Source organism: Entelurus aequoreus, linkage group LG18 (genome assembly GCF_033978785.1).
Source record: "Entelurus aequoreus isolate RoL-2023_Sb linkage group LG18, RoL_Eaeq_v1.1, whole genome shotgun sequence".
NCBI lineage: Eukaryota > Metazoa > Chordata > Actinopteri > Syngnathiformes > Syngnathidae > Entelurus > Entelurus aequoreus.
Window position 1 is genome coordinate 19,386,685 of NC_084748.1, and position 25,702 is coordinate 19,412,386.

Genomic DNA, 25,702 nt, shown 5'->3' on the forward strand with positions numbered 1-25,702 from the left:
ATGCCATAACAATGCAATCCAATTCCAAAACCAAACCTGACCCAGCAATAAACAGAGTAATTGAGAGGAGACACAAACACGACACACAAAAAAACAAAAGTAGTGAAACAAAAATTAATATTATCAACAACAGTATCAATATTAGTTACAATTTCAACATAGCAGTGATTAAAAATTTCTCATTGACATTATCATTAGACATTTATAAAATAAAAAAGAACAATAGTGTCACAGTGGCTTACACTTGCATCGCATCTTATAAGCTTGACAACACACTGTGTCCAATATTTTCACAAAGATAAAATAAGTCATATTTTTGGTTCATTTAATAGTTAAAACAAATTTACATTATTGCAATCAGTTGATAAAACATTGTCCTTTACAATTATAAAAGCTTTTTACAAAAATCTACTACTCTGCTTGCATGTCAGCAGACTGGGGTAGATCCTGCTGAAATCCTATGTATTGAATGAATAGAGAATAGTTTTGAATCGGGAAAAAATCGTGTTGAATTGAAAAAAAAACGATTTTGAATCGAATCGTGACCCCAAGAATCGATATTGAATCGAATCGTGGGACACCCAAAGATTCACAGCCCTATATATATATATATATATATATATATATATATATATATATATATATATATATATATATATATATATATATATATATATATATATAATACTTGAATTTCAGTGAATTCTGGATATAAATATATATATATATATATATATATATATATATATATATATATATATATATATATATATATATATATATATATATATATATATATATATAATCAAATAAATACCTGAATTTCAGTGTTCATTTATTTACACATATACACACACATAACACTCCTCTACTCATTGTTGTATTTGAAAGTGCAATGCTTTGCAGCCAGTAGCACAGCCTTTGAAGGAGCTTAGGTATGGGCAGCATCTGTGAAATTTAATTTGCAGGAAAGGAGTGAGTTAAGGGTTGAATTGTCCATCCTCATTCTATTCTCTGTCACTATCTTTATAACCATGCTCAACACCCTCTCTGATGACTTGGAAGAATACTTCTTCTTCTTACTCGTCGTCGCCATGACTGTCTCTACTTCGTTCTTCTGCTTCGTCTCCTTCTTGTTGTGTGTGCAGTTGTGCACTCTCCATAAGCCGTAGATGTTATAACGTGACTGGGCCAGCACGCTGTTTATATGGAGAAAAAGCGGACGTGACGAAAGGCTGTCCTCACTCAGGTCCGCATGGACCTGGAGGGGGCATGCCTTGTTGTCCGGCTGGAAATCGGGAAAAATTCGGGAGAATGGTTGTCATGGGAGATTTTCGGGAGAGGCACTGAAATTCGGGAGTCTCCCGGAAAATTCGGGAGGGTTGGCAAGTATGAACTGTAATATTGTTGTTACTATCCATTAGAAGTGCAAGATATTGTAAGAGGTATAACAAAACATCCTAGTAATCCTTTGTTAAAAAAAAAAATGCTTCTTTTTTTTTTTAAATCATTGCATTTAATTCACTAATCACGACTAATATTTTAGGCAAACAAGAATATATTTTCATCAGCTAACTTAAAAAAATAACACACTTCAACATTATAGGACAATGTAACACTGTGAAGAAATTCATACAATAAAAGAGACCTATCAATTGCATCTTGCTAGTATCACTCGGATACTGATTGATACTCTTTGGTATCAATATTGCGGGGAAGACTCCTTTTGAGGAACGCTTGCTCGTTTTTGTTGTCAGACATTTTTATTTCTCAGAAATGGCAGTCATAAAAGCTTTACAATGAAACTGAGACATCTGACATTTGGTTGCTAATTGTTGCACCAATGTGAAAGAATGTCAAATGCACGCGCACACACACACACACACACACACACACACACACACACACACACACACACACACACACACACACACACACACACACACACACACACACACACGGCCTGTTACAGATGTGGAGTTGAAAATATGTCTGCTTCATCGTATGACAACATAAGTCATGGATAGGACACATGTGGCAAATAACTGCTCTTATAGTGTGACTGCCAGGAAGTGAGATGCATGTGATGTTGCCATGGTGACCAACTCAACAGCCAATATTGCAGCAGGGGTGTCCAAAGGTGTTCCAATGAGGGCCGCCCAAGTAGTTAAATACTGACAACGTACAACAAAGGGGACCAATGCATTTTTTTCTATTTTTGGTTTAACTTTTAAAGAAAAAATAGTTAGAGTAAAAAAATATATAAATAAAAGATAATGAATAATTATATCTAATAATATCAAGTTTTGAGTGATTTTTTTGGGACATTTAAGTTTTTTATTTTTATTTACTGTGGGCCAATAAACTATCCGTGGGATGCAAAAGACCCCCAAGCCAGACACTATTGTAATGCAGTGTATCCGTTTAAAGGAGATACTTTATTGTATAATTCCACATTCTAAAAATGTACTTTAATTTAATGTACTGTATTGTGGAACTGCTCCCAATTTAGTCAATTGTGTGTTTTTTGTATTAGTTTAAAATGTATAATATTAACACATTGTACAACTAAAATGTTGTCGTATAGAGGATATTTGACTGTCCTTTTTGTCGTAGGTTCTTAAAACAACATGTCATATATATCCATCCATGCGTCTTCTTCCGCTAATCCACGGTCGGGTCGCGGGGCAGCAGCCTAAGCAGAGAAGCCCAGAATTCCCTCTCCCCAGCCACATTGTCTAGCTCCCCCCGGGGGATCCTGAGGCGTTCCCAGGTCAGCTGGGAGACACAGTCCCCCCAAGGAGTCCTGATTCTTCCCCGTGGCCTCCTACCGGTCAGGAGGTGTTTGAGGGGCATCCTGACCAGATGTCTTCTCTAATGTCCTAGTTTTTGCCTCTGCGACCGCCGAAACCACACACCCCTTGGCCTGTCGGTACTTGTCCGCTTTCTCCGGAGTCCCACGATCCAAAAAGGCTCGATATGACTTCTTAAGCTTGACGACATCCTTTACCTGGGATTACCGCCCCAACAGGCACCAAACACCTTGCGGCCACAGCTCTGATCGGCCGCCCCGACAATAGAGTTACGAAAGATGGTCCACTCGGACTCAATGTCTTTGACCACGTTAAGGTGGCGGCTCAGGAGAGGAGTCCTATTTAGGGGATCTTTAAAAATGTTTTTTTGCTGTCGGTTCATAAAAGAAAAGACCCTCCAGATATATTGTGGGGATATTTTTGTACTATCATTTTTGCAGTAGGTCCCGAAAAAGAGCGGAGCGCTCTTATCACATGTAGAGGGTCTTTGACTCCCGGTTTTGCAATAGGTCCCATAAACAATAGTGCTGTTTTTATATAGGCAATCCTTGACCAGCCTTTATTCAATAGGTCGCAGTAGGCTGCAATATATATCGCGATATAATGTACTGTAAGCCAGTGGTTCTCAAATTGTTTTCACTGAGTACCACCTTAGAAAAAACTTGGCTCTCCAAGTAGCCCCATAACAACCAATATTAAAATACAGTAGTGTAATAGGCCCAAGTATTCATTAAAAATAAGGCAGATGTTTTATTTAACAAGTGTATTTAATATGTTTGGCCACTGTAACATTACACAGTTTGAACAGTAACACTGTGATAGAATATTGGAAAATAAAACATGGCACTTTAATTGAGTGATTATTTGGCATACCACTAGATCAGGCCTGGGCAAATTAAGGCCCGGGGGCCACATGCGGCCCGTTAAGCTTTTCAATCTGGCCCGCCGGACATTCCAAAATAAAAACTGTAGCTGCCATTATGATGTGCAGTGATGTTTTCAAATTTCAGGAAGTCTTGAACTATACAAAGTATTTCAATGGTTGGAATCTGCGCTTTTCCATGATATACTAGTTACTATGGTTTGATTGATTGATTGACAAGTTTACTGACATCTTAAAGAATTTAATCCATGTTATGCTTTAAAAAGGCAAATGGATGGCACAAAAAGCCAAAAGGCTTGTTTCCAATGTGGTGCATGGTAATCTAAGTCACAGCAGCTCAGACGAGGCACCAAGCAGTGTGGGTGGGGAACGTTTCCACAGAGTGTTTCCAGAGCGGCCAGCCTGAAATGCGGGTGTCAGGGACAGACGCGGAAGGAGTTCTAAAGCTGATATATATCAGATACTGTATATCAGATTGTAGGTGGGGGTTTTTTTACCTTTGGCGTTCATATTTCGCTGTGTTTGTTGCATTTTTGTTGTGTTTCGCTTGATTGTAAAATATGTCGATCGAGAGGGGGTGTGACTTTCATATGTTGTCAATATTCAGTGTTTTATTATTCATAGCTAATATTGTAAATCCCACATTCTTTATTTTCATGTACATTCTGGGTGTCTCATCCATTAAAAAAATAAAAAATTCCATTCCGTTTTTCAAGTCAGCCATAACATGTTTAGCATTCAAACAAACATTATTGTGAGTTTTTGTATTATTGTTCCTAAAAATCAGATATACCGGCCCCCAGACACATTTTGTTCTCTAAATTTGGCCCCAGAGTCAAAATAATTGCCCAGGCCTGCACTAGATGGAGCCCACCTACCACAGTTTGAGAATCACCAATATAGGTTTCAAATCATATCACCCATCCCTACAACAGAGTGCTCCTGTCACGTAAAGAGGATCTTTGACAAGTGTTTTTGCATTCGGTCCGTAAAACAAGAGGGCTTATGTCATATATAGAGTATCTTTGCATTTTTGTCATAAGTCCTTAAAACAGCATGTTATTGTAAATAGAAGATATTTGATTAGCGGTATGCAAGCATCGACTTAAGCAGGCACTTTTTAGTAATAAGCTGGCTGACCAGAACTAGTCCAACTCGATGGTTTGTCGACATTAACTGGTTCCAATTTAACTGAAGTTTTGTCGTCTCCTCTCGTTTATTATTTTCAAATACAGTGACAAATTATAGACAAACCAGCGGGTAAACAAGAATGTGTACAGACATATATAACAAGTTCACAAATAATATTTGTAGATAAAACGTGGCAAATATGACAAAAAAGTATACATTTGTGTATAAACAAGTATAAACAAGTTGTGTTGGAGTGATAGGTCTCAAATGAAATATTCATGAAGCGGGTCCCACGGTCTCATTCTTTCACCTCCTTTTCAGCAGCAAGTCCACACTCGTTTCTCTTCCGTTGTTTTGTTGAAGACTTTAAAAGAGCCGCTGTACGTCGGCATGGGCGCCGCGCTGGCTCTCTTCAATCTGGCGCCGATGGCGTTGACAATGTCCTCCACCGCATTGTGCTGACGAGGCAACTCCCCAGCATCTTGTCGCCTCGTTGCCGTCATTTTGGCGGAGGTCTCAAAAAACATCATGTGGTTCGCCTTGGCAAAGCACACCGCTTCTTCCTGATTGACTTGGCCGTCAGCCTCCACAACATCACGGAGGTCGCTTTTGTTCCCCACCAGGAACCTGAAGAAGACATCAATCAATCGATCAATCAGCAGGAAAAGAAAGCCCGCTAAATAATGCTCTCCAATTTAAATATATATATGAAAATAAATAAGGCTTACAAAAGTAATTATTTTTTTACTTTTTTTAATTGGCCTGCATCATGTTTCTTTAGCAACGGGTGCTTGCAAAAGGAGAGTTCAAGCTACGCTTAAAAAAAGTATAAAAAAGTAAATTCAGACATTGAAGATACCATATTTTTCGGACTATAAGTTAAAGTTTCAATGGTTGTCACACACACACTAGGTGTGGTGAAATTTGTCCTCTGCATTTGACCCATCCCCTTGTTCACCCCCTGGGAGGTGAGGGGAGCAGTGAGCAGCAGCGGTGGCTGCGCCCGGGAATCATTTTTGGTGATTTAACCCCCAATTCCAACCCTTGATGCTGAGTGCCAAGCAGGGAGGTAATGGGTCCCATTTTTATAGTCTTTGGTATGACTCAGCCGGGCACTTAAAATCTTTTCATTTTCTTAAAACTCAACAGTGTGCCTTAAAACCCGGTGCGCCTAATGTACAAAATAATTTTGATTGTGCTTACCGACCTCGAAGCAATTTTTTTTGGTACATGGTGAAATGATAAGTGTGACCAGTAGATGGTAGTCACACATAAGATATACATGGAGACTGCAATATAACTCAAGTAAACACCAAAATGTTAATGTTCCATTGAAAATATGGAACATTACACACGGCCCTCAAAAATCTATCAAAATGTTTCAGTATGACTTTGGTAAGCTATGAAGCCGCACCGCTTGATGGATTGTACTGTGCTTCAACATACGAGTAATATTATGGTGTGTGTGTGTAAGGTAAGACATTATCTGGTATTTTGTTTCGCAATATTATACAAAAGCAACTTTTCTTACCTTGTGGTACCTGCTGATCTGTATTTGGGACCTGCATAAGTCCTGAAAATTGGCACGCGTCCACCTTTGTAGTCCGTGGCGACACCGTAGTCAATAAGCTCCTTTGTCTCTATCTTCTTGTTATGGGACATTCATTCTCCGCTGTTGCCATTTCTAATATAAAGTAGTGTAAAGTTCTTACTTATATCTGTCAGTAGACTCGCCATGAAAGCGCTAAAACATCCCGATGTAGTGAGTTTACATAATTCACCCAAGGAACTTTAGTTATTAGAGAGTTCCGGTCGGACGGTTTTTCACGGGACAAATTTTCGGCGTTGTTGCACTCGTGAGCCACGGATAAGGAGATGCTGCTCCATCATTGATTTAAGTAAAGTCTGAATGTCATTAAAAGAGTTAGCTCCATCTTTTGACACTTCTTCCACCCCCATCCTTGCACACTACACCGCTACAACAAAGATAACGGGGAGAGGACGCTGTCGAATGTGAGCCACGTAAAAAAGACCGCCCACAAAACGGCACATACTGAAGCGACTGTCAGAAAGAGGCTTGAAGATGGTCTGTAAAACATAATCTATGCAACATTTTGACCAAAGAACCACCATTACATGTTATGTAGACCACAAGGAAGTGTTTTCAATTTAGAAAAAAAATTAAATAATATGACCCCTTTAATACGCCCTATAATCCAAATACCATGGAAATACTATGTGAACCAGTCTTTTGTTCCCCTGTGCGCCTTTTGTATGAAAATAGACCTGCTAGACCCTCTCATCGGCAGTGCCCCTTATAATCCGGTGCGCCCTATGGTCCGGAAAATATGGTAACTATATAATATATAATAATACAATAACAAAATCATAAAGTAACATTAATAAAAGACTATACATTGCATAAATAATAAGTGTGTAATCTACAATAAAAAAAACTGTTTTTATCACAAAGGTCATGTTTTTAAGGAAATATGTTTTGAAAAATGCCCCCCCCCCCCAAAAAAAAGACCAAAATATTGAATATTGATCATATCTTACTGTTAAAAAAAAAACTTCTTAAAAAAAAAAAGGGGAACAAAAGACTGGTTCACATAGTATTTCCATGGTATTTGGATAATTTGGAATAAATAAATTGTGGACTAAACAAATTAAAAAATGTATCCAATATCAACATATATCTTAAAGGCCTACTGAAATGATTTTTTTTTATTTAAACGGGAATAGCAGATCCATTCTATGTGTCATACTTGATCATTTCGCGATATTGCCATATTTTTGCTGAAAGGATTTAGTAGAGAAAATCGACGATAAAGTTCGCAACTTTTGCTCGCTGATAAAAAAAAGCCTTGCCTGTACCGGAAGTAGCGTGACGTCACAGGAGCTAGGATTCCTCAAAATTCCCCATTGTTTACAATGGAGCGAGAGAGATTCGGACTGAGAAAGTGACGATTACCCCATTAATTTGAGCGAGGATGAAAGATTCGTAGATGAGGAACGTTACAGTGAAGGACTTGAGAGGCAGTGATGGACGTATCTTTTTTCGCTCTGACCGTAACTTAGATACAAGCTGCTCATCAACTCCCGTGCTCACCTGCGTTCCAGCGATCGGCAGAAGGACGAAGGACTTCACCCGATGCGTTTGGCGGCCCGGAGACGTAGGAAGTCAAGGTGAGGTCGGCGGCTACCGCGTCTGCTCTCCAACAAAGTCCTCCTGGTTGTGTTGCTGTAGTCCGCTGCTAATACACCGATCCCACCTACAACTGTCTTCTTTGCAGCCTTCATTGTTCATTAAACAAATTGCAAAAGATGTCCAGAATACTGTGGAATTATGAAATGAAAACATAGCTTTTTGTATAGGATTCTACGGGGTACTATAACTTCCGTTAAACTGACTTCGTCACGCGCATACGTCATCATACCCCGACGTTTCAGCCGGATATTTCCCGGGAAATTTTAAATGTCACTTTATAAGTTAACCCGGCCGTATTGGCATGTGTTGCAATGTTAAGATTTCATCATTGATATATAAACTATCAGACTGCGTGGTCGGTAGTAGTGGGTTTCAGAAGGCCTTTAAAATGTTCCAAAAACCGTTCATATTAATTAATGAACTATTCCTGATTGTTGTTTTTTTTAATTCAGTGGATATATAACTGGTATGTAAAACTTAGAGCTTTTTTAAGAATTATTTTTAGCCAACATAATATTATGTAATAGTATTTGGATACTTTAGGAATAATTCATTAATTCATTTGAACTGAACAAAACACTTTACAAACACTGCACTTATCTTTAAAACGCTAAACATGACCAACATAATAATGGCTTATATTTGTTGACTAAAATATCATATTTTACTGTAGAAAGAAAATGTAAAAATGAAAATAAAAAGATTGGCTTACATAGTATTTGGATAATTGGGAATAATTTATTAATTTTCATTGTGAATGAAATAATTTACAAAAAACAATCCATCTACCCCATCTTTAATTGCTAAAAAAACAACAAAAATGACTTATACTTGTGGACTAAAGGATCATATTTTACTGTAAAATAAAGGGGGAAAATATTGACTTGTACAGTATTTATGTTGTATTTGGATAATCAAGAATAATTCATTAGTTAATTGTAATTGTGGATAAAACTAAAAAAACAAAATCCAAAAGCTACACATATCTTTGATTTTCAAAATGACAAAAAATACCAAAATCAAGGCTTTTATTTGAAGAATAAAAGATCATATTTTAATGTAAAAGTTAAATATAAAAATGAGAAAAATGCATTAGTCTACATAGTATGTATGTAACATTTGGCTCATAAGTAATAATTCATTAATGTTCATTTGTGATAAAACAACAATGATCATTGTTGATGATTTGTAGATTAAAATATATTTGTTAGTAAAAGTACAATGCTTGTATCAGTGTTTCTCAGACAATCGCCACAAACTAATTTGACCTCCCCCAAATAGATTTGGTGTTACCTGTTCATAAACACATAACTGGACTGTGAATGCAGCTTGTCGTTACAATTCTCTACAGCAGATGGCATCTTAACTACGCTTCTTAAAACACACCTCATCAACAAAACTTTGTGTGGAATTCTGATTAAAAGTTAAAAACATTTCAAAAATCTCAAATTTGTACGGAGCCCCTAAAGCAGGGGTGGGCAATTAATTTTTACCGGGGGCCGCATGAGCAACCCGAGCACTGCTGGAGGGCCACATCGACAATATTTCAATTAAATTTTGCTCAATATTATTTTTGATATATACCGTAAGATAAATAATAATAATAATTATTATAATTAATAATAATAGTAATACTTCAACATAGTGTGTGTAACAGCATTCCATGACTAATATAAATAAATTAACATTAATAATAAATGACAGTAAAATAAGCACACGTATGACTGAGGAGTCATAGTGTAACTTTGTGTGGTGTTTGAGTTGTCCGACTTTTTGTGTGGCCATAAACGCACCAGTGGTTTAGTGGTATGCGTGTTGGTGACAGATGACAAGTTGGTTTTGGCCTGGTTTGTACGGCAGAAAATGACTAGTTTTTCGAGATAGAATTGTTTTACTCATGTTTTTGGTGTGGTTATGTCCGAATATAAACAGTTTTGCTCAATAAAGTGATCGATATAATTTCTGTCCTCGAAGCATCTCGATAGACGTTACAATAATTGAACGGTGTTCAATTGAACGGTGTTGACGAACACCGTTAGGGCCGCTTGTTGTCACTGTCACTCAAAGTTGCATTGCAAAATTACATAGAATAAATATGTTTATTTTGTTTAGAATTCAGATGGGATTTGATTTGGTGCGCGGCATATATTTGCTGCGCGCTGCAGACGCTTGAGCAGTGCGCAATTGCGCAGGCACGCACCTTAGAGGGAACGTTGCTTTGCAGTCCATGTCTTGTTGGAAACACGCCATTCTTCATCAACTTTTCTCTTTTTAGCGTCTCGGGTGTAAACCGTGCATCACTTGTCGCTGCATGTGCACCTTCACTCGCAGGTTACACACGGACACACGCCCATAAATAATACTTTTCAAAATAAAAGCAGCACAGTTGTATTGCGCGCACGACATAGATGTTTTTTCAACTTTATTTTGTAATTAGTGATTGCAGCTGTTCACATTCACTCACAATCACGCACACGCATACGTCCACACGGAAGTAATACAAATAACGATTTTCAAAACAAAAGCAGCACCGTTGTATTGCACACTCGACAGATACTTTTTTAAATTTATTTTGTAATTTATAATTGGCCTCACGCGGGCCGGACAGGGACGCACAAAGGGCCGGATGCGGCCCGCGGGCCGCAGAATGCCCAGGTCTGCCCTAAAGGGACATGGGGGAAAACATTTTTTTAGATATGTATCTCGAGAAAGCATTGGATCCGTGCGCATGGTTTGAGGTGTGTGTTAAAATGCCAGTTCAGGAGTTAATTCGACTGTATTTCCAACTAGGACTTTCCCCCATGTCCCTTCAGGGGTGTTGTGGCAAAATGTGAATGCCTGCCAAAAATGTATTTCCTTCGCGGAGGCGCGCAGCACTCGCTGAACCTGCATTTTTGGCTTGTCTGTCCACAGCAGATTACTAGGTGTAAGACAAACACTTTATCTTCCTGGTTATTGTAACGTTCTTTGATATTATTTAAGACTTTATCGTGCCCGGAAAAAGGCAGATTTTCTCTTCTGTGGTATTGATGAGATTTAGAGTGTTGTTAGTCCGATGTTGATGTGATTGTTTGGAAGACACACACAATTGTAACTGTTATTTCTTCTTGCACATAATAAATATGTACAACGTGTTTGAATGTATTCATTTATGTAAAATTGTCATTAAATGTAATATTGCCTGACAAAAAGTGATTTGACGTAATATTTTTATATTTACACATCACATATTTTACTAGAATACCCTTATGAGCATTACATATCAAAATCAAGTACCTACTGTACTGTTTACTGGTTGAAATACCCTTTTTAGAACAAATATCTACCCAAATGGCCACTTTGTTGCTGCCAAAAATTGATTTCAAGTAATATTTTGATATTGACACATCTCATCTCTGCATATTTTACTACAATACCCTTAAGGGCATTACATATATATACAAATCAAGTACCTACTGTACTGTTTACTTGTTGAAATACCCTTTTTGGAGCAAATATCTACCCATATAATTTATATGTGTATAATATATATAATATACATATTATGTATAAGCATCTATATATATTATAATTTATATGTATTATATATTACTGTAACTTGTTCTTAAAAATAGTAGTTATTTTGTATGTCAATTTTTGGCAGCAGCAAAGTGACCATTTGGGTAGTTTTTAGCTCTAAAAAGGGTATTTCAACAAGTAAACAGTACAGTAGGTATTTGATTTTGATATATGTAATGCTCATAAGGGTATTCTAATAAAATATGCAGAGATGAGATGTGTCAATATCAAAATGTTACTTGAAATCAATTTTTGGCAGCAGCAAAGTGGTCGTTTTGGTAGTTTTTAGCTTTGTAAAGGGTATTTCAACAAGTAAACAGTACAGTAGGTACTTGATTTATGTATATATGTAATGCCCATAAGGGTATTCTAGTAGAATATGCAGAGATAAGATGTGTCAATATCAAAATATTACATTTTTGGCAGCAACAAAGTGGCCATTTGGGTAGATATTTGCTCTAAAAAGGGTATTTCAACAAGTAAACAGTACAGTAGGTACTTGATTTTGATATATCTAATGCCCACAAGGGTATTCTAGTAAAATATGCAGAGATGAGATGTGTCAGTATCAAAATATTACTCGAAATCAATTTTTGGCAGCAGCAAAGTGGTTGTTTTGGTATATTTTAGCTTTGTAAAGGGTATTTCAACAAGTAAACAGTACAGTAGGTACTTGATTTATATATATGCTATGCTATTAAGGGTATTTAGTAGAATATGCAGAGATAAGATGTGTCAATATCAAAATATTACTTGAAATACATTTTTGGCAGCAAAAAAGTGGCCATTTTGGTAGATATTTGTTCTAAAAAGAGTATTTCAGCAAGGGTATTTCAACAAGTAAACAGTACTGTAGGTACTTGATTTTGATATATGTAATGCTCATAAGGGTATTCTAGTCAAATATGCGCGTGTAAATATGCGATGTGTAAATATCAAAATATTACGTCAAATCACTTTTTGTCAGGCAATATTTTATTTAATGACAATTTTACATAAATGAATACATCCAAACACGTTGTACATATTTATTATGTGCAAGAAGAAATAACAGTTACAATTGTGTGTATCTTCCAAACAAGAAAGAGGTTGTATCACATCAACATCGGACTAACAACACTCCTTTAAAGGCCTACTGAAATGAATTTTTTTTATTTAAACGGGGATAGCAGATCTATTCTATGTGTCATACTTGATCATTTCGCGATATTGCCATATTTTTGCTGAAAGGATTTAGTATAGAACAACGACGATAAAGATTGCAACTTTTGGTATCTGATAAAAAAAAGGCTTGCACCTACCGGAAGTAGCGTGACGTAGTCAGTTGAACATATACGCAAAGTTCCCTATTGTTTACAATGATGGCGGCATGAAGTGAGAGAGATTCGGACCGAGAAAGCGACAATTTCCCCATTAATTTGAGCGAGGATGAAAGATTTGTGGATGAGTAAAGTGCAAGTGAAGGACTAGTGGGGAGTTGAAGCTATTCAGATAGGGAAGATGCTGTGAGAGCCGGGGGTGACCTGATATTCAGCTGGGAATGACTACAACAGTAAATAAACACAAGACATATATATACTCTATTAGCCACAACACAACCAGGCTTATATTTAATATGCCACAAATTAATCCTGCATAAAAACACCTGCGTGTTTGTTATGCTAGCTCCTAGCTCCTCTGCTAGCTCCTAGCTCCATAGAACACGCCAATACAATTCAAACACCTGATCAACACACACAATCACTCAGCCCAAAAGACCGTTTACCTAACCCAAGGTTCATAAAGCTTATATATTTTGAAAAAGTTACGTACGTGACGCGCACATACGGTCAAGTTATCGAATGTTTAGCAGCCAAGGCTGCATACTCACGGTACCTGATATTCAGCTGGGAATGACTACAACAGTAAATAAACACAAGACATATATATACTCTATTAGCCACAACACAACCAGGCTTATATTTAATATGCCACAAATTAATCCTGCATAATAACACCTGCGTGTTTGTTATGCTAGCTCCTAGCTCCTCTGCTAGCTCCTAGCTCCATAGAACACGCCAATACAATTCAAACACCTGATCAACACACACAATCACTCAGCCCAAAAGACCGTTCACCTAACCCAAGGTTCATAAAGCTTATATATTTTTAAAAAGTTACGTACGTGACGCGCACTTACGGTACGGTACGTGTTATGCTAGCTCCTAGCTCCTCTGCTAGCTCCTAGCTCCATAGAACACGCCAATACAATTCAAACACATGATCAACACACACAATCACTCAGCCCAAAAGACCGTTCACCTAACCCAAGGTTCATAAAGCTTATATATTTTAAAAAAGTTACGTACATACGCAAAAAAAAGCCAAAGCTGCATACTCACAGTAGCACGTCTGCGTCTTTGTCATCCAAATCAAAGTAATCCTGGTAAGAGTCTGTGTTGTCCCAGTTCTCTACAGGCGTCTGTGTATCCAAATCAAAAGTCCTCCTGGTTAGAGTCTCTGTTATCCGAGTTCTTCCATCTTGACTGCATCTTTCGGGAATGTAAACAAAGAAGCGCCGGCTGTGTACTGTTGTGGCTGACTACGTTCGAAAAATACGTCCATTTCGCACCGACAACTTTCTTCTTTGCTTGCTTGGCTTCCTTCTCCATAATGCAATGAACATGATTGAAACAGATTCACGAACACAGATGTCCAGAATACTGTGGAATTATGAAATGAAAACAGAGCTTTTTCGTATCGGCTTCAATGTGGAAGGCATACCCGTGTTCGCCGGGCTACGTCACACGCATACGTCATCCTCAGAGGCGTTTCGAACCGGAAGTTTAGCGGCAAATTTAAAATGTCACTTTATAAGTTAACCCGGCCGTATTGGCATGTGTTATAATGTTAAGATTTCATCATTGATATATAAACTATCAGACTGCGTGGTCGGTAGTAGTGGGTTTCAGTAGGCCTTTAAATCTCATCAATACCACAGAAGAGGCAAACTGTCCTTTTCCGGGCACGATAAAGTCTTTAATAATGTCGAACACGTAGCGTTACAATAACCAGGAAGATAAAGTGTTTGTCTCACACCTAGTAATCCGCTGTGGACACACCAAGCCCAAAATGCAGGTTTAGCGAGCGCTGCGCGCCGCCGCGAAGGAAATACTTTTTTGGCAGGCATTCACATTTTGCCACAACACCCCTAAAAAGGGACATGGGGGAAAGTCCTAGTTGGAAATACAGCTGAATTACTCCGGAACTGGCATTTTAGTGAAGTATGTTTAGCTATTCCTCGTCCTGCAGAAATTATACTTGTAAGAAACATACTTTATTTGTCACCATGGAGGCGAGGATTAGTAATACCGCTTTTGATTCATTAGTACCGCGATACTATACTAGTACCGGTATACCGTACAACCCTAGAAGCTACTAATGAATGCGGTATTTTGAAGAAACAGATTTTGGAGAGGCGGAGTAATGGTGCATCGCGCAGAACTTCAAAAAAGTGGTCAGCTGTCAAGGTACACATTTTCATTTTAGCGACCATGTTTTTAAAACATTTGTACTGAAAATGCAAGATTTTAGATGAAAATACATTTAGTAAAACATGTTTAATTTACAGGAAGGTGCAAAAACAGCTGTGCTAAAAAAATATGGATGGGTTACTGTATTTCCAGAATGATATTTTAACAAACATTTAATTCTGACATGATACTGTATATAGTTGACATTTACAGTTCTTGTTTGCTTACCTGGGGACTTCCTGGCCGAGGGAGTTCTGCCTGCACTCTTCCACCCACGCAGAAAGGCTGCTGAAGCTGGCGGTGCAGGTCACGTCGTACACGAAGAGAACCGCATGCACGTTGCGGTAGAAGTGTTGCACCATGGACTTGCGGAAGCGCTCTTGTCCCGCCGTGTCCCACAACTGGAGCTGGCGGTGAGGAGCACATACACTAACATTTTTACATCAACTGAAAAAAATCAAGACCCAGGTTTAGAACCAAGATCAAGGACATCAGATCCCGTCTGCCAGATTACAACAAGTTCTGTCTGCTAACACCCAGTGGTGGGCTGTGCGTTTGTCACCTAGGCCTTCAGTGATGTCCTACTTAGTCCGACTTCACCTCTCAAAATACCGTAATTTATGTCACCACATGGACACGGCTGGAGATATTATACAGAAACTTAGACTTAGACAAACGTTAATGATCCACAAGGGAAATGGTTCCACACAGTAGCTCAGTTTCAAGTGTTGGAAAAGATGGAAAGGACAATGCAGGTATAAAATAGACTAAAAGCAATATAAAATATAACATATATACGTAATAATTACAGAATATATGTACAGTATAGGATATATACTGATATATTAAATTATGTTTATATCATATATACAATATATAACAATTACCATGTACAACATTACAGTATATGTAACAGCTGCAGCATAAAATAGAGAGTAAATCCAGCCGAAAATAGACATTATAAACAAAGAGAAGTAGCTAACATAGAAAGTGTCAGGTAATAGACATCATCTATTGCTATATGGCAAGTGATTATACAGCTGGATGGAGTGCGGAATGAAGGAATTCTTGAATCGAACACTGTGGGAACAGAGCTGAAGGAGCCTGTTGAAATATGAACTCCGCTGTCCCTCAATTGTCTGCTGGAGTGGGTGGGCAGGATTGTCCATGATGGCCAGCAGTTTGTCCAGTGACCTCCAGTCCCTCACTGACACAAACACCTCCAACTGCGTGCCAATAGTTTGGCCGGCTTTCCGGATCAGTTTGTCAATCCGGTTTAAGTCCCTTTTGCTCGTGCTGCTGCCCCAACAAACCACTGCAAAGTACAGGGCACTGGCCACAACAGACTGATAAAATATCTCCAACAGCTTGCTGCACACATTAAAGGACCTAAGCTTCCTCAGGAAAAAGAGTCTGCTCATGCCCTTCTTGTAAACAGCTTTGCAGTTGTCCTTCCAGTCCAGTCTGCTGTTCAAGTGGACTCCCAGGTACTTGCACAGCCCTACTACTGCCCCCTCCCGGCCCTGGATCTTGATGGGCTCCACCGGGGTCATTCTCTTCATGAAGTCGATGACCAGCTCCTTGGTCTTGTCCACATTAAGGAGCACATGGTTCACCTGAGACCACTCCACAAAGTCAGCGATCAGTGTCCTATACTCCAATTCCTGTCCCTCTCTGATACACCCAACCACAGCAGAGTCATCTGAGTATTTCTGCAGGTGGCAGGACCTGGAACTATACTGGAAGTCTGAGGTGTACAGGGTGAACAGGAAAGGAGACAGGACGGTCCCCTGTGGAGCACCTACACCACTGACCACAGTATCTGACAGGGAGCTCCCCAGTCGCACAAACCGGGGCCTGTAAGACAAGTGATCCAGGAGACAATGGATGAACTGACACCCATCCTGAGCAACTTGTCACTCATCAGAATTGGCTGAATGGTGTTAAAGGCACTGGAGAAATCAAAGAACATGATCCTCACAGTGCCCTTCCCACCATCCAGGTGAGAGTGAGCACGATGCAGCAGGCAGATAACAGCATTACCCACTCCTACATGGGGATGATATGCAAACTGTAGGGGAGCCAGGGAAGGAGCCACCAGGGTTCTCAGCTGATCCAGCACAAGTGTCTCGAGGACCTTCATGACATGAGACGTCAGGGCAAATGGTCTGAAGTCATTCAAGCCCGATGGGATGGGCTTCTTGGGCACCGGCACTATGCAGGATGTTTTCCATAGCGCTGGTATCCGTTCTAACTTCAGACTCAAATTGACTATAAAGTGCAGGATCTCAGTTAGCTGAGCAGCACAAGTCTTCAGGACCCAGGGCTTGACTCGGTCAGGGTCTGCTGACTTGGCTGGGTTGACTCTCTCCAGCTGTCATCTCACATGTCCAGGTGTCAGACACACCGGGCTGGCTTTCTCAGTGGGGGGATAAGAAACAGCATGGCAGGCAACAGTGAAGGAGTTTGTAGATTGATGTTCAGAGGAGGTGTGAGGACATGAGTAGTGGGGGGAGGGCCAGTAAGGGGTGCATTGCTAAATCTATTGAAAAACAAATTCAGCTCATTGGCTCTATCTCCATCCCCATCCAGCAGTCTGGCTTTGTTGTTGAAGCCTGTGATGGTTTTCATGCCCTTCCGCACATCACAAGTGTTATGGGCGGTATAGCTCGGTTGGTAGAGTGACCGTGCCAGCAACTTGAGGGTTCCAGGTTCGATCCCGGCTTCTGCCATCCTAGTCACTGCCATCGTGTGCTTGGGCAAGACACTTTACCCACCTGCTCCCAGTGCCACCCACACTGGTTTAACTTAGATATTGGGTTTCACTATATAAAGCGCTTTGAGTCGCTAGAGGAAAAAGCGCTATATAAATATAATTCACTTCACTTATTCTGTTGGAGTTTGGCCTCTAGCTTCCTTCTGTAGGCATCTTTTCCTTCTTGCAGCTGAACTTTAAGCTGCTACTGTATCCTCAACTCATCCCGATCACCAGATCTGAAGGCTAACTTATTTTTATTCAGCAGCACCTTTAGCTGGCTGGTGATCCAGGGCTTGTTGTTTGGGTAACAATGGACAGTTTTTGTAGGGATGATGGAGTCCTCAGTAGCTCCTTTGAAAACCCACTTGCACACTACTGTGCATTGGATCCCCTCAACAGTGTACAAAACGTTCTATTTTTTGGCACATTTAACATTCAATAAACCCGCTTCAGCAATTAAAATATATCTTACATGGGTACTGTCAAAATAAAAAAATTGTATAAAACAAATGAAACATGAAAAAATTAGGAAATAAAATATTTGAACTCACAATTTGTAGCACGCAATCGACGCCGTATAAGCCAATGGTACCGCTCGTAGTCGGTAGTTGGTCGTAGTAGTTAGTCGGTTGATTCGTGTGAAAGTCGTTGGCAAACCGTTTCACCGCCGGGATAGCTTCCGGTGTCGGCCGACCTCGTCTCACAAGATGTAGTTTCTCTTCTTGAAAATGGCCTTGCAAATATATATCTGCCACCTAATCAACATTTTGCTCTCGTTCTCTGTGAGTTTCCTGTGGCTTTCTATGGCTCCGGTGCCACTTCCTGTTTTCACAACTTGTGACTGGATACTCACTTGGAACTCCCAAGTGAGTATCCAATCACAGGACGCGTAAATGTCACGTTCAACGTAAGGCCAGCTAGAAGGACTTACTGACAACAACTCGTGATCTGATTGGCTATCCATAAACTGTATGTGTTTGTTCACTTACAGTGCAAAGACCATACTTGCCAACCCTCCCGTTTTTAGCGGGAGGATCCCGGTATTCAGCGCCTCTCCCGACAACCTCCCGGCAGAGATTTTCTCCCGACAAACTCCCAGTATTCAGCCGGAGCTGGAGGCCACGCCCCCTCCAGCTCAATACGGACCTGAGTGGGTACAGCCGTTCTCACGTCCGCTTTCCCAGCAGCTTGCCTGCCCAATGACGTCATAATATCTACGGCTTTTAGAGCGTAGAGTGCACAACAAGGAGAGAGAGTTCTTGGTTTCTTATGTGGGTTTATTGTTAGGCAGTTTCATTAACGTCCTCCCAGCGCGGTAACAACACACAACAACAGCAGTCACGTTTAGTCTACCGTAAAGCAGTTCGTCTGCCGTAAACAGCAATGTTGTGACACTCTTAAACAGGACAATACTGCCACCTACTGGATAGCCTGCAGAACACTGACATTCATGTATGTCTTTTATTTATATGTATAATAAAATAAAAAATACAATAAAAATATATATAGCTAGAATTCACTGAAAGTCAAGTATTTCACACACACACACACACATATATATATATATATATATATATATATATATATATATATATATATATATATATATATATATATATATATATATATATATATATATATATATATATATATATATATATATATATATATATATATATATATATATATATATATATATATATATATATATATATATATATATATATATATATATATATATATATGTGTCTCCTCTTAACCACGCCCCAGCAGGAATTGTGTTGAAATACAAAGATTCAGACAAAAAAAGCCAGATGAATGAGTATGCAATGAGTCACCACTCAGAGGGAGCAAAGAAATGCAGAAAATTATTCTGGGAGACAGTCTCTATCATGCTGAGTTTGCAAAAATAACATGTTTGTTTTACCTTAAATATTATGAAATACACTTTATAATAACACCTTTTCCTCAAAGACCTTAATCAAACAAGGAAAACCTATTTGGTAGAAAATGGTGTAATCTCTCTAGCGTGTCCTTTTCAGAGTACAAATATAAGTATTCTTAGGGTTCATTGGAGTTTTAGTTTTTCACCTGTACAGAGAAGTTTACATACTCAAAAAAAATGTTATATACATTTTGGGCTCTTTGTTTTCTAGATTGGAATGATTTTAATGTTTGCTGTACTGTATTTGTATCTTATCATGATATACTGTACTTGGTCAGATTGTCAATGCAACCATTATTAACAAGCGGGAAATACCAGAACAAAGGACGAGGTCATTCTGCAACTTGGAACAGAGATCATCATTTAGGAATATACCCATTTAGGTATGTATACAACTAAGGTACAGTATATATACACACTTTGGTATATGTCACACACACACACACACACACACACACACACACACACACACACACACACACACACACACACACACACACACACACACACACACACAAGTTTAGACACACCTTCTCATTCAATGGGTTTTCTTTATTTTCATGACTATTTACGTTGTAGATTGTCACTGAGGGCATCAAAACTGTGTATGAACACGTGGAGTTATGTACTTAACAAAAAAAACGTGAAATAACTGAAAACATGTTTTTTATTCTAGTTTCTTCAAAATAGCCACCCTTTGCTCTGATTACTTTTTCGAGCACACTTGGCATTCTCTCGATGAGCTTTAAGAGGTAGTCACCTAAAACGGTTTTCCCTTCCCAGGTGTGCTTGAAGCTCATCGAGAGAATGCCAAGAGTGTGCGAAAAAGTAATCAGAGCAAAGGGTGGCTATTTTGAAGAAACTAGAATAAAAAACATGTTTTCAGTTATGAATGAGGAGAAGGTGTGTCCAAAAGTTTGGCCTGTACTGTGTGTGTTATATATATAAATATATATATATATATGTATGTGTGGGGAAAAAAAAAACACAAGACTATTTCATCTCTACAGGCCTGTTTCATGAGGGTTTCCTCAATCATCAGGAGATTTTAATGGAAGCATTCACATACCATGGTTTATATAGGGCACAGAGCGGGTGGGTACAGGCAGGCGTAGGGGCGTGGTGATTGGCTCATGTGTTACCTAGGAGGTGTTTCCTTCTGTGACAGCATGCTGATACAATTTCGCTGCGCTTGTTGAGGGATGACAAGTCTGGACTGTATATAATGAACAGTTTCTCTTTTAAGCATAGGTTGCATCTTTTATTACCACTGTTGTAAGGTGTGCTGGATGCAAGAATTTGCCATGTTATCGAATATTCAACATTATTGTCTTTGAGATTCCAAATGTGTTTACTGAGTTCTGTAGTGTTCCGCAAGCTTTTGCTTCTGAACTAGGCTTTGTGATTGTTCCATCTGGTTTTGAATGCTCCCTCAGTTAATCCTACATATGTGTCGGATGTGTTAATGTCCTTGCGTGTTACCTTTGCTTGGTAAACGACTGATGATTGTAAGCACCCCCCGTTGAGAGGGCAATCAGGTTTCTTACGGCAGTTACAGCCTTTGTCGGTTTTGGAGTCGTTCTGCCTGGTGGTGGACGGCTCCTTTTCAATTGCTTTATTGTGGTTTGAAATGATTTGTTGTATGTTGTTCATGCAGCTGTAGCTCAATTTAATGTTGTTCTTGTTGAATACTTTTCTTAGGGTGTTGCCTTTGGGGAAGTGTTTGTCGTTTAGGGTGAGGAATTTGTGGCCAATATTAGTTGAGACGTTTTTGCTGTATGGGGGGTTGTACCAGATAATGTTGTTTCGTTTTCTGCTCCTTTTTGGTTGGTTTCCTGGCGTGGGTTCGTAGGTGAGGGTGAAGTTGTATCCGCTTTCATCAAGTGCTTTTTGGTATGAGGGGGTTGCTTTGTCGAATTCAGCTTTGCTAGATGACAGCATCGATAGTCTTTTATTACTCTTATTTATTATTAGGTATTCTTTTCGTGGTGGTGGGTGGGTGGTTGCTGTCATGGTGCACGTATTGGAGTGTTGTGTTGGGTTTCGTGAATGGTTGGTAGCTGTTATTCCTCAGGTTGAAAGTGACGTCGAGGAAGTTGACGGTTTGCTTGTTGGCTTCAATCGTGATCCGTAGGCCGTTCTCTTTGAAGATTTGGCATATACGCTTCTTGGTATTCTCGCTGCTCCTTGGCGAGGCGCGACACACTGCCAGTCCGTCATCACGGTAAATACCAAGGTTCAGGTTGAGGCTAGCGAGCTGGGAGAGGAGGAAACTCCCAACAAGTTTGCACGTTTCTGCTCCGTCAAAACTCCCCATAGTGACGTTGAATGTTGAATTGTTCTTTTTTTGCCATGGTGTACCGTTGCGGAAGAGTATGGAGTTCTTTGCATGGATGATGATGTTTCTTTCGTTGCCTGTGATTGAGTCGTAGTCCGAGGCAAAGTCTAGTGCTTTGGTCAGTAGGTCTTGTGTGATGGAAGGGTAAAATTCTTCGACATCGAAGGAGATAAAGTTGTGCTGTTGTTTGTCTTGGATGTTGCTGAACCATTGGATTACTGCTGCTGTATTTCTCCATTGGTTGAGTGGTGTTTTGTCCGTAATTTTTGTGTTGATTCTGTCCAGGATTATTTTGCTGATTTTTCCTATTTCGGATTTAGTTGGGTTTATTAGTCGGCATGATGGGTTATTTGCGAAGTTGGGTTTGTGGTCCTTCAATGTGATGAAGGCTTCCTTGTTGGCTGTAGCGTCCACCCTGTCCTCGATGTCCAGTTCAGCCACAATCCGTTTGTTTTCCAGGTGGATGCTCTGTAAAGTGTTGGGTTGTGCTTTTTTGTATGATTTGGTGATGCTTCTTTCCAGTAAAGTGTTATGTTCTTGTATGTTCATTCTGTAGAAATTTGTGGTTTTATCGGCGGCTATGATGAGGTTGCTTACTTTCTTGATGCGCTCCGTGTCATTTTTCAGCTTGGTGAGGAGTGGGTTGCGAACTGGCTTGAATTTGACTGATTGTATCATTTTGAGCATGTCGTTCTCAAAATCCTTTAGTTCCTCAACTGTGGGTGGGTTCTTGGTTCTTGGATAATCCAATTAAGACATACATACATACATACATATATATATATATATATATATATATATATATATATATATATATATATATATATATATATATATATATATATATATATATACATATACATATACATATATATATATATATATATATATATATATATATATATATATATATATACATACAGTATATATATATACATACATATACACGCACATATATATACACACATACATACATATATAAATACACATACATACATAACTTATGGTCTTTCCATCTGTGTGTCCTCTGTTGTCGACTTGGCTGTGTCTGACCACTACCGTGTGTTTTTTAATATCGCAGCTCTTATCCAGCACTATTTAACTTCTGAAGTGGCTGCAAATTTTATTAGAGTTTTTAATACCTGTCCTTCAATAGTTTTACCTGCACCTTGTGATTTTATTGTTGACAATTTTAATCAAAACCTCAAATTCAGCCTTGACGCTGTTGCTCCTCTAAAATCAAGAAAGGTCATTTTAAAATCAGTACCTTCATGGAGAAATGATGAAAAACTAAACAGAAATTGGAGGATAGCAGAGAGGAAATGGAAGAAAGATAAACTAATGATTAACCATCAAATATTAAATGAAAAAATACAAAAAATGTTTTTTTTTTATGGTTCTTTGAGAGAGGAGATTTTAAACATCTTAAATTGCTCGCTTCAAACTCTTTCCTGCTGCTCTTAAAAAAGCGCTGGTGAGGGGATCTGGGTCATCGGGGGTATTGTTTTTAACTTTGTAAAGCACTTTGCGTTGCATTTCTTTTATTATTTCTTATTTACTTATATTGAAATGTTTTGATTAAGTTAAAAAAATATATAATAATAATATCCTTTGAAGAAGAAACAATATTGTAGATATAAGACTGTTTCATGTACCTCAAGTAGAAATTGAATGTTCATATGAAAGCCACACAAGAATTATAAACAAAGTCATATGACAACAACAAAAATGAAACAAAATAACAAATAAATGTAAAAATTGTGCAAGATTGCACCTTATGGACATAAGAGATAAACAAATAAAAACAAATGTAAGAATTTTGCAAGATGGCACCTGATGGCCATAAGACGTAACTGAACTTTTTGGCTATATACAGTAGATACAAATAGTGATGAGATCTCGTCTTACACATAGGGCTGCACAATTATGACCAAAAAATGTATAAAGATTATTTTTATAAATATTTAAATCACGATTATTCATTATGTTAGGTAAAACAGAGTTGGGGTGGAGATTGAATGCGACGTCATGTAATGTGTAATGTCTAATAAAAAGGCTATAGATAAACTTTATCCATATATAAAGACAAATGTGTTTTTGTTCATTATTATTACCAATGTATCAGCGCTTTCTCATTACATGATGCCTGTATCTCTATTTTTTCATTCTGATAGAAGCATTTTCATCCTGGATGAAAACCAACACTTCCTACCCAACCCGATGGAGCTTGAGAGGTGCTGCAAAGAGGAATGGGCGAAACTGGCCAAAGATAGGTGTGCCAAGCTTGTGACATTGTATTAAAAAAGACTTCAGGCTGTAATTGCTGCCAAAGGTGCATCAAGAAAAATTGAGCAAAGGGTCTTAATACTTATGCATATTTCTACATTTGTATTTTTTTCTGTCAAGATGGGGTGCTGAGTGTACATTATGAGAAATAAAATGAACTTTCTTGATTTTAGCAATAGCTGCAATGAAACAAAGTGTAAAATTTAAAGGGGGTCTGAATACTTTCCGTACATACTGTATATACATATTTCTGTATATGTGTACAGACATTTAGTTATGTATACACATATAGGTAGGCGTACACATTTAGATATGTAAATTTATGTATAAACATTTAGGTATGTGTACGCTTTTAGGTATTTTTACATTTAAGTATGTGTACACTTTTAGGCAAGGCAAGGCAAGGCAACTTTATTTGTATAGCGCTTTTCATACACAAGGCAGACTCAAAGTGCTTCACAGACAACAAAGTGAAATGAAAGAAAATAAAAGCAAAATTAAAATGCAGACAATAAAAATAAAAACAGTGCGGACGTTTAAAGTTAAAAGATTAAAAGATTTAGCTGAAAGCTAAGGTGAACATAAAAGTCTTTAGTCTAGTTTTAAAAGTAGTCAGAATTGGGGAGAGTCTGACATCTTCAGGAAGTTTATTTCAGCTATTTGTTGCATAGTGACTGAATGATGCTCTCCCTTGATTTCAGTTTACTCTGGGAACCGCTAACAGATTGGTCTCAGAAGATCTTAGTGATCTAGAGCGCTTTATAGTGGGAGCATATCAGTGATATACTTGGGCCCTAGACCATGTAGTGATTTATATGTGAGCAGGGGGATTTTAAAATCAATTCTCTGATGTACAGGGAGCCAATGTAAGGATTTAAGAATTGGTGTAATGTGCTCACATTTTTTGGTCTTTGTTAGAACTCTAGCAGCAGCGTTCTGAACAAGCTGTAGCTGCCTGACAGTTTTTTTGGGAAGACCTGCAAGGAGATCATTACAATAGTCTAGCCTACTGGTAATAAAGGCATGTACAAGTTTTTCAAAGTCTTGAGCTGACATGAGCCCTCTAAGTCTTTTTACATTTTTGAGGTGATAGCAGGCCGATTTTGTTACTGATTTGATGTGACTGTCGAAATGTAAATCAGAATCTAAAATAACCCCAAGATTTCTGGCTTTATTTGAGGTTTACAGGGACAGTGATTGAAGGTGTTGGACGACTTTAAACTTTTCTTTTTTAGCACCAAAAACAATTATCTCAGTTTTATCTTCA

General features: G+C 38.5%; 1 protein-coding gene across 1 annotated transcript in view; it reads right to left on the reverse strand.

Moving 5' to 3' along the window:
- Positions 1-3,572: 3,572 nt before the first annotated feature.
- The window catches only part of LOC133633917 (ras-related protein Rab-33B-like), a 32,873-nt gene continuing 10,743 nt past the window's right edge, over positions 3,573-25,702 (reverse strand). Inside the window, exons 2-3 of the mRNA XM_062026726.1 lie at positions 15,337-15,515; positions 3,573-5,454 (exon numbers count right to left, since the gene is read on the reverse strand). Coding sequence (XP_061882710.1) covers positions 5,145-5,454; positions 15,337-15,515 — 489 coding nt within the window. The 3' untranslated portion in view covers positions 3,573-5,144. The remainder of the gene's footprint in view (positions 5,455-15,336; positions 15,516-25,702) is intronic.